Below are 13,319 nucleotides of genomic sequence, written 5' to 3'. Positions count from 1 at the left end.
GTTATGTGGAGAAGGAAAAATGGAATAAAATCGAATGTGTTGCGTAAGTTCTTTTGCACTAACACCTTCCATGAACACTTTATTCCATAATAGGTCTCCTTGTCCTTGTTTTATTTTTTAGGTGTCCCAAGATAAATATTTCAAGCAAAAATTTGATTTTGTTTGATTTTATGATTCTAACCTGCTTTAAAAAAGACAAACAACCACACCCCCTTCCCCTCTGCCCAGCAACAGACAGCCCTACAAAACTGCAGATACAGTGTACAGTAAAAGGAAGTTCTTTCTGATCTTCCGTAGCTGTGGATGCTTGACTTGACAGTCTTGTAAACAGCACTCTAATCTAGAGAAAATCTTGAGATTAACCCATACCAGAAAGAAAAACAGAACAATCAAACCTCTATGGAGTAAAAGTATGTTCAAAGGGAGTTAACACAGAATAAGTTACTGTGCTTTCAATTCTCACCTTCGCTTTTGTTACACCAGCTTTCCTCTGTAGACAGGTTTAAGGAAAGGATAAATTTTTAAGGATGAAACTCAATTTTCAAAGGGGAATGGGATTTAACAGTACAACTACCATTATAGTTTGTGAGCTGCATGTAAAGATGTTGAGAGTTTTATGGCTTACATTTTTAATGCAGCAGTGTATAAATGTCTTTTCTACATTCTGCTGCAACATCAGTTTTATATCATGTGGAACTAAGCTATTTTACCTTCTCTTTAAGCATATTCCTAGGTATCATTAAAAATAACATTTTAAGCCAGATCTTGTGACAAAATGTCAGCTAAATGCACTGTTGATTATAAGGCTTGTTTCTTCAAGCTACTTTCTGGAAAAGAGGACTATTTCTTGTTGTACAAATCTGTGAATACAACTCATGCCAACTTTTCACCCCTATTTTCATCCTTGTTTTCTCCAACAGAAAGGAGAGCCAAACTGCAGTATTTTTTCTCCAGAAACCACAGAGCAGCTGACCTTTGAGATTCCTCTGAATGATTCTGGCTCTGCTGGACTTGGTGTGAGCTTGAAAGGCAACAAATCTCGAGAGACAGGAGCTGATCTTGGGATTTTCATCAAATCAATTATTCATGGAGGTGCTGCTTTTAAGGTATGGAAGAAGCACATCAGGAGATGAATGTGTTAGAATTCTGTCATTTCTGTGTTGAGTGCTGAATCTCACTTGAGAAACATCCTAGGAACGAACACCTTTGTCCCTCATTCCTTTGGGTGAACTACAAATCTAACATTTTGTCCCATGGTTTCTGGGGTTGTGTGTGGTAAGGTTTGCCAAAATGAAAGTGAATTGTTGCAAACTGTAGGGAACATTTGGATGCTGCAGGAAACGGGGAAGGGGAGGAAGGATAAGGATGGGTAGGTATGAGTAGAGGCTGCCTTCCAGCTTCTCCACAGCCTACAGAAAAAGTTTGATTGGCTCAGTGACAGAGAAGTTGGTATCTACACTGTGCCTGTGGATTGAATTGGTAATATTAAATTGGTAAATGACAATATTATGAGTTGTTCTGTTCCTTCTAAGCACTGTACAAACACTGTTGTGTATTTTATGTTTAAGAAGTATTTGAATTATTTTCTAATCTTTAGGAAATCTGTTGACTGCATTTTTTTCCCCTAAATAAAACTTGGAAAGGGTAACTTCTCTGAATTTGAAACAAATTACTTAATCTTTCAGGGCTAGTATGTTTAACACCTGTAGAATCATAATGTAATTTTTGTCTTTTATCTCAGCAATTCCTTGCAGTTCTCGTTTCTGTAAAAATACCTTTTAATTCAGCATTATGTAAATTGCTCTACTGACATCAGCCTGCTGAGTAAGACAATTCACAGCATTAAAACTTTAATGATCATCTATTTACAGCAGCTAGTAAATAGCAATAATCAAGATTTTAGGTTTCATGAGAATGTTAAACAGTTCCCTGCTTGTTATTTACCTGTCCTAGTCTCACAGTTATTTCAAAGCTTGGATCTTCATCTGATTGGTGTACACTAGAACTGATTTAACACACATTTGGCCAAATTAGGGCTGGATAAGCTCAATTCGTGTGCATGTCTGCTGCAGAGTATGACACATTTTACTGAGAAATGAGGCTGCCCTCTTTGTTTTCCCAGCTCCATGTCCACACCAATTGCAGCGACAGTGCATTGCCACGGATAAATACCTTGTTTTGAATAGCCAAGCTGTGGAGCCATATTCCTTATTAGTGGGCTGGCTGCCTGACTTGTCACGTCACAGACACATTAAACAACCTTTTCTAGCTCTGTATGTTTGCTACTCTCTACTCCCCACAGTGACTCACTCCAGAGCAGTTAATTTTGGCTGGAGATGGCTGCAGACTACTAAAGCAGGACTTCTGTGCTCACCCCTGAGTAGACTGGCACAGCAGTCACCATGACTGGGAGATTATTTTGTCTTGTGACAGCCTGTGGTCCTGTGACCTGTTCTCTATTCTAACCTTTCCATTATAATCTTTCCACCAATTAGACCTGTGTTGTGGTAATAGATCTGAGTGTAGGCTCCAGAGCAAATGAGACAGTAGCTGAGGCTCTGGCTTCAACCAGAACTGTACAGAGAATCTTTCCTGCGTGTTGTGTGCAAGTGCTCACAGAACGCAGGCATTTTGGCAGTGTTTTAAGACTCACGGTCTGCTGTTGTGTAATGCATGGAGAACAGCTGTCTTTCTTCTGTCTAATGACCTTTTTATAGAACACAACCTAATCAGTGGGTATTAACAATTAATAAAATTTCTTGTATCAAGTTAAAGTCTGCATATATTTGTGCATAAATATTTAAAGATGTCCTATTGCCCTTATTTTAAATCTCTTCTTGGAGCAAGTTTTGAAATAAAAAGCCCTTCTTTCCAGCTGGTAGTTGTCCAGAGTGTTTTCCCATGCTATTCGTTGTTACTCTCTGAAATGGATTATTATGGATTAAAACATGTGCATTTGCTTTTCAGTGTACAGTGTTTTCTTGGGAAACTGTCACAGGAGGAAATCTTAATGCTCACTGACATGAGAATTCTCTCACTATTTCTCACTTCTGCATTTAGAATTTAAAATATTTTCGATACTGGTGTATCATGCTAATGTAAGTGGGAACTTTATCCCCTTGTCTATACTGTCACTGCTTGTACTCAGAAGAAGAAATGTAATACATAGAATTTCAACATATTTGTTTCAGTGATAAAGTAAATGCTCAATCCTTCTAATGCTGTATAAAGGTTTCGATACAGTAAATTTCTTCTGCCATGTGTTTTTTAGAATGAAGAGTAAACTATGAGATGCAGACCGTCTTGGTTACTGTTACTCGTTATTGGCTTGAACCAAGGTCTGAAGAGAGGCTAACATTTTAAAGTTTTTTGATACATTAACACATTAATCTAGCTCTAATGTGTTAGTGGCATTGCAAAGTGCAGTAGCAATTTTTTTAAAAAACCATAATGGAAAATTTAAGTATTTAATTCTATCTTTTATGGTTTTCTTATTGTCCTAGCTAAAGGTTTCCTAAAATGTTAATGCATGTAGCATCATACCTGCTACAGTACGACTCAGTCCTATTTACTGCTCTGCCTACAAAATCAAACAAAATAAAAATGCCTTAAAAGTTCCAAGTTTGTATTCTAACACTGTATCCCGCAGGAATAAAACCAGTTGCTTTTGCTGATTGAACTATTATGTCCCTTCTTAACCTCCATAATTTTTGAAGTATCTATTTTTTAACATCCCTAAGATAAAGAGGTTACTAGAATACTTTGTATTTGTAATTATGCAGAGCCTTTCATGTGAAGAAAAATAACATTTGACTGAGTTTAAATGCATTGTCTTTCCCCATAACTTTGGGGATTTCAGCTTTGTTCACCTTGAGATATCTTGGCTTTTCACTTAGGATGCGTTCCTGAGGACCAGGTACTTGCGGTCTACTACAGCTGAAATGAAACAGAGCCATTACAAGAAATAATGGAATATTTTTTTATCTGTGTGTTTGTTCAAAGCAAACATGGTGTAGCTTGAGCATCCTTGGTCCTTCTGAGTTCTGTTACAATAAACATTGCTCATTGTGTGCGATGGATGGGGAAATTGGATAATTCCAATAAATGCCATCAGGGCATTTCTGACAGAAATGCCATTGATGTGACAAGGGAAATAGCTTATTGTGCCTTGATTAAAAACATAAGTTCTTGAAGATCATGGCATTATATCTTCCTGCTCTACTGTAAAAAGTGGGAGTATTGTGAATGGCTGTGAAAATATGGCAGCCATGTGGTGGTAGATTCTGCCCCTTGCTGTGAGTGTCCATGAAAAACCCAGCATTTTTTGAATAAGCGAGGGAAGAATAACATCACCCTCTATTAGAATAGCTCACTCGCAGTTCCAGAGATGGCATTTGAAAACTGTTCTGCTGAAATGCCAAATGTTGTTTTCCTACTCTAAAGCCACAAAGAAACCTACCTCTCAGAGATGAAAGAAGAAACGTGTTAAAACAACATTTAGCTTGTTTTGAGCCAAGCAGATTTTCTTGCAGTTCGGGTTTCCAAACCAGGCCATAACACAAGGGATGCGAAAATCTGTGTTTGGAAACTGTTTAGACATTGGGATTTTTTTTCCTGGTCTCTAAAAAGGCAAAAGGTTTTTCTGTGAAGTAACTTCTGCCTGTTGTGTGAAAACAGCATTCACCTGTCTTCCAGCCTTTCTTGTACAGGTGACTTAGCAAGTGTGGTTGATAAACATTTATAAATGATCAACATCTTTTTTCTTCATCACAGTTGAAGTGTCAAATTCAAGTTGAATTTTTCACTTAAATGTTGCACATAACAGAGTGAGAAGAAGGGAGAATGCATCAAAAGAAGCCCTTTAAGAACTAATGTTATTAAAATATAAATAAATACAAAGTCTCCTAAAAAGTATTACAAGGCAAATTAAAAATTGGGCCAATACAGAGCCTTATGAGGCTCAGTGATTCATTTAAAAGTGCATGCTGTGTTCAGGACGGTTGCATACTTAACAGCTGTAGTCGTGACAAGATGCATTTGGCATTGTATTTGTATATACTTTAGAAAGGAACTTTAACAGATATTTATACATGGTGAGTTTTTTCCAGAAAGGACAAACAGTATTCCAAGAAACTTGGCACCACTGGGGGAGGACATGAGGATGTGTAAAATTTTCAGAGTCTTACAGAAACTCACAAAAAATAAAATGTTTTTTCCTCAAACTCCTGTTGATCTGAATAGCTCCATTCATTTCAGCAAATTTTTATAGAACACAGAGGAATTACAGCACGTGCAAATAATAAATGTTTCAGTTCAGCAATGTTAACTCTTGTCTCCCTAAACTTTAGCACTTGTGATGGCTTCATTTGTATGTAGAGAAAGGGTTAACTTACTGACTTTGGCTGTATGTACAACTAAGTTGGCATAAAATATTCAGCAGAGAGGTGGGAGAGATTTCAGTATCTCTTCTAAATGGCATCTCTGTTTTCTATCCTCCATTCCCACACCCTACCTAGAAAAGTTTTATTTCACTTCATTTTCCTTCACTGAGTGACTCATCTCCTCATTATTTCTTTCCATCTTCTGGTCCATCCCAGTTTATTTTGGATTTTTTTATATACTGTTTTTTCTTCAGCTTTGTGGTTATCTGTACTCTCCTGTAGTAATGATGATACCCAGTTCCAACAAAAATAACACTTAATAAAGCTGGGTGTGTCACAGCTACTGTAACTCACTCAAAAATGACTTAGGCTTGGCAGCAATAGCAGAATAGTTAATTGAACATCTTAGTTGCAGAAAAAAAAATAGAAATCAGTATATATGTTTTGTATTGCTCAGATGCATGAAATATGTAAACAGTTTGGATGAGTGCCTTGTGAAGAGTTTGTGCTGAACCTGTGAATGAATCAGATTCATCTTAACCAAGCACTGCATTTCTGTGCAAGATCTTTCCCTGTTATTACTTCTTCACCGCCTTACATGGGATGTCTTCAGTTTCTTACTCTTTCTCCTCCTTTTTTGAGGTCTGATGCCAGCCTGATAATTGTGAACTTGACAAGCTTTCAAAGAAATTTCTGTGTCTCAATTAAATAGACCTTTTTTTCTTGTTAAAGAGAGAAAAGTCCGTGGCATGTTCTTTTATGAAAAGAAATAAATCACAGATAATAATGACAACAGCAACAAGACTCCTAAATCACAAAATAACACTGTCCACTGTAATTTTATTACACTCACAAATGTCAGTTAACTTCGGCAAATGAAGGTGAATTACTTTTTTGAAGCATAGGTTACTTGATATGGCTCAACCCTAATTTTGTTATTGGCAGCAGTTTTGGATGTTGTAATATAGGGACAGCATTAATTAGTAAGGATGTTTAAGTCTTAGTGACCATTCTGTACTGAGGACACTGGCCCATGTGATGGCATGGGAATTGTGACAAGATATGCACCAGTAAGATTGTAAGACAAAATTTTTGGAGCTATTTCTTACCAGATCTTAATAGCAGATAATAATGCATGGAAAATAGGTTGTAGTACTGCTATGTGGTTGCACTGTGGATACTAATAGTTATGGCGTGGGCCCTTTAAACTAACAAAAAGCTGCTCTTCCTTTTTTTGGGGGGGACGGGGTAAGTGTGGTTTTTTGTGGTTTCTATTATTTTGGTTTTGCATGTTTGGTTTTGGGTTTTTTTAATTATTAATTTTTTTTAACTGGTACAAATAAACTTCAAATGCAAGAAAAACAGCTGTCTGTGCATGAACTTCTGTTTGTATTTGCACTATGGACTCTTTCCAAAATGTAGCAAATAGAGGAAAAAAATTGCCAATTATTGGACACAAAGTTATTTCTGGCACTGTCCAGTCTCTTATTTATTGAGTTATAGGAGCAATGTCTGATTGTTTGCATCGTGCTTTCCCATATGTCACACCTCTGCTTAATACCTCTTGATTTTTTAAAAATCCTCTTTGTTTTTTGCTCTAGGACGGTCGTTTGCGAGTAAACGATCAGCTGGTGGCAGTGAATGGGGAGTCGCTCCTGGGCAAGTCAAACCACGAGGCCATGGAAACCCTCAGGCGCTCCATGTCCATGGAGGGGAACATTCGGGGGAGGATCCAGCTGGTTGTGCTCCGCAGGCTGGAGGTGCACACAGAGGTGAGGCAGTAAATGCATTTCTTAGGTAAATGTCTTTCCAGTCCCAGTGGTTTTGCACATAAGAGATGATGGCTGAAGTCTCAGTCACAGAGAGCTTCTCCTGGCAGAATTCGTTCTCTCCTGGTAAGGGGACTCACGCAGTGTTTCTGGTTGATATCTCCTGGTCTTGCTCTTATTGTTGAGACTAGGCTAAAATTGGCCTCTTATTTTGATTCAACAAGTATTAGAACAAAAGAAAATGTGATTCCAAGAAGAGTTAGTTTAGGATTAATATATTGGTATAATCTTGATTATCTGCTACCTCCTCAAGGAAATTGCTGGGATACAGGCAAATTATTCTGATTTCATTTGTTGTTATAATCAGAGACCTTAGTGTCTTAGTGTGACTTAGATTTTACTTTACTCATGCTTTTTCTGTTTCATTAGTACTTTTTTTGTGTGTGTGTGTGTGTTTTTCTGGAGCTGTCTTGCCTTTTTTTTTTTTTCCTTTTTCCTTTTTTTTGACCTTCAAGGAATTAAATATTTTACTTTTCCTGGTCAGATGAAGATCCCTTCAGGATGGGTTTCTGAGTTGATCAACATAAAATCTATTTAAGTAAGGTAATAAAATAAGAAAAGAAAGACATTTTTAACTATTATACTTTCTAGACATCATATAAATTGATGTTTGCCAGTCACTTCTTATTTTGAAAAAGATTGGTTTTATGATCTCCCTTGCTCCCTCTTTGATTTATGCATGCACGCACATATGCACACTCTTTTCTCATCTTTACGTAGATAACATACATGTATACTGGCTGCCTTTTCTACTCACCCTGGTTTTAATTTTAACTCTTGAGTAAATATTTGAAAAAGTTTTAAGTATCTGTAGAGTACTTTAAAATAAAAGTACGTACAAGTGGATTTGGGGTGTAAAAGGTAGTAATAAATCTCATTATAGAAATCCAAGATATTATTTCAAGCTTCTTATTTAATAAGCATTATTGGAACATTTTAAAATTACAAACAGTCATGTTTGTGGGTATATTTGCATAAAATACCAGAGGGAGGAAGTAATGCAGGTGTCTTGTAATTTAATCAACTCTTAAATATTTTTCTGATAATTTTCTGTTTAATTTATTACCATCATTTATTGATTGAGAAATAGATTTAGAAATATATTACTTCCCAGACATTATGCTGTAACTTTGTTGGGAGGACACTTTGGAAATGCCTCATGATGTCAATTGTGCCAGGAAAATATGAAAAGTATCCATTAGCAATTCTGGAATATGTTAGAGGAAAGCACATTTTTGCTTTCCTTTTATGTGTGACAGGATCCTGCTGTAAGGAAGAATTATGAAGTATATAGTATATTTACTGTGCACTTTTGGGATAGAAGATAGCTCACCTTCAAAGAAAGTTCACTCCTGCGAGTTTTCTTTATTTAACTAAAGCCACTTCGTTTAAAAAAAGCTTCCAAGCAAACATCAGATTGACCTAGTAAAAGTATGAGGCTGGTTTTTATAGTTAAGTGTATAGTTTTGAATATTATCCAGATGTATGAAGGAGGTAAATAGTCTTGACTCATGCCCTATGAAGAATGCATAATGAGGTCTTGATTGAATCAAATTCATTTTAGACAGGAATTAATTTTTATAGGGTAGTCTTTGCGTTCAATTGTAATTCCATTTGAGTCTGGAGACTGTAGCAGAAATGGGTTGTTGCCCATTCTTTCCTTTCCCCAAACCAGCTACCTAAGCACTGCATCTCAGCTTGGCAGAAGAAGAATATGTTTAAAAATGCATTATTGTTTTTATTGGGCAGGACACTAATGGAGGTCATCCATGACAGCTATGTTTTATAAGCTGAATATTTGAATTGGGTTGGTTACTGATCAGTTGTTGGGATATTGATTGTGTCATTTATCAAAGAGCCAGAAAAGCAGATTTGTTGTTGCTGTTAGTTTAAGGTTCCTTATCCCACTGTGTCTCCAATGGATAGTTTGAAAAAGTAGTAAATGTGGATTTACAACCTAAGGAAGCTCATGTAAACTAAAGATTCCAGTTTCAAGAGGAAACACAGTTGTCAGTGGCTGTGTGGTGTGTGTTTCTGTATGGGGGTTGAAAATAGCCTTTTCAATTGGCTGATGCTGCACTGAGGAGAAGAGAAGTTACATGTGCTGCCTGTCCACTAAGCCTGCATTTGTAGCCATATTGTCACTGTGAGCATGCCAGTTATGATTTGTGTTCTGAGGTGCAATTTTTACATTTTATTATGCTTATTTTCATTGTTTTTATTCTATCATTATTTTATTACACTTTTTTTAATTGTTACGTTATTTTATTTTTATTATTAAGCTTGAAAGATGGGTTTCAAGGAGGTATAACATGCTGTCCTTCCTTATGTCTTGCTTTGCAGGCAATCACTTGCCAGTACATTAAACCTCTTGCATCATTTTAAAAATAAATTATGTGGGCTAGATACATGTATTTCTTCTGTAGATGTGACTATGGAATTAAAAATATATATATATATATTTAGTGTAACATTTGCTGACATAATGAACATGCAGTTTAAAAATAGAAGCCAGTTGGATCCCCCTTCAAAAAAAACAGATACAAAATCACAGAAAATATAAAGGTTGCTTTGAAAACTAGCCATAATATTCCCCTGTGTGGGTTTTGGTTTTCCCTGAATAATGAGTACAGAAATGTCTTGCTGGGTCTGTCCCAGTTTTAGAAACTGTGATTTTTGTTTATATTTTTTTTTCCCAACTTTTTTCCTTTGAGCAACTGCTCAGGAGAATAAATTAGGCGCTATGGCATGTATGGGGGGGTAGAAAATGTCGCCAAAGAAAAGCTGACTAGAGGTGTGACAGGAGTTTGTTTAGCTGCTAGCCAGAAGACCTGCATTTGGGAGTTTGGTGTAACTCCTTACTTGCAAAACTGTTCTAGTGTGTGATCATCAGAACATATGCACTCAGTCTCGGGGAGAAGGGAACCAGCTGGCTGGCAGAAAAATACCATTGGCATTGCCCATGTTCTTGTGTTGACAATGTCACAAGCTGCCCTCCCAGATGGAGAATTTGAATGAAGCCAGTTGTGGGTCATAAAAAAAAAAAAAAAAAGTCTTCATTTTTGTGCATCATTCTTAATGGTTGTTATTGCTTGGATATTGTTCTTATTTCATGGTCAGCAAAACCAGACAGCAATTTTGAAGAGCTCTCTCAAGTTTCTCATTTGAGAGGAGGCAATATACAGTGAACACATTATATCACTCTGTGTCTGTGCACTGTGTGCAGTGATGGATGCTCTTCTGCATTGTTGTATGTGTAAATTTTGTGTTGCAATGTGTGGTTCTGTTTTTCCCTTAGGAACGCTCGGACCAGGGAGTCTTTCAAAAATCAGCCTTTGATGGGAGTCATAACTTCACAGCTGCTTCCCGCCGCAATGATCCCATTCTCCAGCAATTTGTAACACGCAGTCCTCAGGAAGGAATAAAAGGTAGTCTCTACATATCCTTCTCTGTGCTGAGACAGAGGGTGCTTTGTGGTTTTGTTTCCTGAAATCCACTGCCACCAAAAGCAGTTAATTAGAGTAAGTGCACACTATGTTACTTTGAGGCTTGAAGATCCAGCGAGGGTGGGAGAGCTGACTCAGAAGTTGTGAATGAGATTCCTGGCACAAATTCCAGTTTAAGTAACAGTTTCTAGCTCGCTGCCCCAACACGTAAGGCTGGATAAAAAACAAATGATGAGTGCAAAATATATGTTGTCAAAATGTTTATTTTCTATATATCTTTAATGAGTGCAATGATTTTTGCATTTAATTTTTAGATTATGTCCTAGGTTATTATAAGCTTAATTAATTTATACTAAAACATGATGTTTGAAAAGTACACTTGCTTATTTTAGACTTTAAGGTAAAATTTGTTCAAAGGTTAGAACCATCCCTTAATTTACAAATTGGAATTATATTAATGAACTCATTAAAAAGAATTAGGTAATTGTGTAAATTGTGCAAAGAAAGCCTACATGTGCGAGCATATAGAAGAATACAAGTAAGAGCATTTAAGGCCACTTCTTTTCCTGTCTTTTTTCATTTCTGATGGCATACTGTACTATCTGTCCAATTTGCTCCTGACTCAGCAAGGTACTAGTTATTTGAAAAGTTTAAGTATTCAAGATGGTCTTGACCCCTATCCTTTTAAGTGTGCTCTTATTCTTCAAGCCAAGCACATGGTTAAATACCTTCCAGTAGGAAAAAAAGATTTTCTTTGATGTAGTTGAATTATGCATGATTTTTCCCACCTTCCTAGACGACTGTGGAATCAGGGTAGCCTGCAAAAAGTAATTTCATAGGCTGCTGTGATGACTGTGTGGGGTAGTTTTAATCAAAACCAAAGAGCCCTTATCTGTAAAACTCAAGAGAAACTCCCATAGAATTTAGGGGTAACTTATTTGTGTTGACTTCAATATTTTGACAGTGTGACTCCAGGCAAAGAATTAGATATAGTCTGAAGCATTTTAAATATTCAAAGATCAGATCCTTTGTTTAGATCTACCTTATGTTTCTCTTGTATGGAATTTACACTCATTCTGTAGTTTCAGGCAAAAAGGGTCCAATCTTTGGAGCTGTCCTGCTCTGTAGAGTTAGTCATTAGCAAAGAAAAATCAGAAAGCAGCAAATACCTTTAAATGCTTCCTTAAAAACCATAAAAGCAAATGCTCTGAAACCATTGATGCAGATGAATGGCAACTGCTAACCTGTCACTTGAATTCAAAACAAATTATGTGGAAGAGTTGTACTTTCTGATAAAGATTCTACAACTGTGGTCAAAAATCAGGATGACTAGTTTGCAGCTGAGTCATAAAATCATTTTAAATAGGCATCTTTCTAATTAAAGAATTATGGTAAAGAGGCATTATAGCAAAAAAAATGTGGTGGCCTTAGAATTCTGAGAATGTGTTGGATGTGAAAAGGAAGCTTTGGAGTGCTGCCGGTACAGGGAGGGTTTGGTATGGCTGGGTCTTCACAGCCATGGCCATGACTGGAACTGGAGTCGGTGGACAAGATGATGAAGACGTTGCTACCACTTACTCAAGGTATCATTGTATTGTATTGCGATTTCTGTTGAAGATTTGGCATTTGATGAGTAAAATTTCAGTGATCTTAATGGAAAACTGCACAGGCACTTGCAGCAGGGCAGCTGTGGGACAGCTCTGATACAAAATTGTTTTGGTGAAGTATACTTCAGGCTTACACTAGTGTCACACATTGCAGAAATATTTCTCTTATTTTGAAATCATAGAATTAATTATTTTTGAGCTAATGCTCATTCTGCTTTCCATATGAGCCTGTCACTTATTTCCTCCCATCACTGGTTTAAAATTTTTTTTGCATTGTTTTTTACAAAGTTTTGTCCTCAGTGTTTCAAGGCATCTGTAAGGGTGAGACACTTTGCCTGTGCACAACCCTCTTTTATCTCAGCTATGAGATTTGTGTCTTTTGGTTGTGTGTCTAAGTCACAAACTTAGTGAGCTTCTTGTGTCAGGCTGGAACAGATCTTTATATGTGCTCACAGTGTGCTATCCACGTCTTGAATGTAGAAGTGCAGTTGGTACATTTTTGAAAAGAATAATAAAACACAGAAGAGATTTTTAACACAATATGGGATCTGATGTAAGAATTTAATGCAGGAGCTGTATTACATTTCATAAAATGACACTTCCTTAATTAATGTTTTCTAATAAGTTATTTCCAGTACCATTCACTGCTCCTACCAATAAAATTCTTGTAAAAACTCAGCAAAAACACACTGAAGCTTGGCTTGCTAACATTGCTGTCTTTTTTAAGAGTCTTTTTTATTATACATGAGCAAGAAAAAATAATGTCTAGGGAAAAATGCTTATAGCCAAAACATTAAATTTTGTCTTGCCTGTGGATATTTAAATAAGGGGGGAGGGGGTAGTGAACCAATATTGAAATGCCAGTGTTTGTTCTATTTTTGCATGAATGATACTTGCTGCCTTCAGGTCCTCACTTCATTTGCTGCCAAGCTGTTGCACGGTGTTTTTTAGAACAACCTCTTTGAGAATTGATACATTAGTGCCAGCAGCTTTACATTTCTGGTGTTGAAAGATTATTGGAATGTGTTTCATTAGAGGTTCTGATATATTTCTTAT

General features: G+C 36.6%; 1 protein-coding gene across 1 annotated transcript in view; it reads left to right on the top strand.

The window, feature by feature from the left end:
- PARD3B (par-3 family cell polarity regulator beta) overlaps positions 1–13,319 on the top strand; it is a 403,293-nt gene that overhangs the window by 201,700 nt on the left and 188,274 nt on the right. Inside the window, exons 11-13 of the mRNA XM_048309307.1 lie at positions 921–1,106; positions 6,983–7,153; positions 10,509–10,638. Coding sequence (XP_048165264.1) covers positions 921–1,106; positions 6,983–7,153; positions 10,509–10,638 — 487 coding nt within the window. The remainder of the gene's footprint in view (positions 1–920; positions 1,107–6,982; positions 7,154–10,508; positions 10,639–13,319) is intronic.

This window comes from Corvus hawaiiensis, chromosome 7 (assembly GCF_020740725.1).
Source record: "Corvus hawaiiensis isolate bCorHaw1 chromosome 7, bCorHaw1.pri.cur, whole genome shotgun sequence".
Lineage (NCBI taxonomy): Eukaryota > Metazoa > Chordata > Aves > Passeriformes > Corvidae > Corvus > Corvus hawaiiensis.
This window is presented reverse-complemented; position numbering and strand designations above follow the sequence as displayed.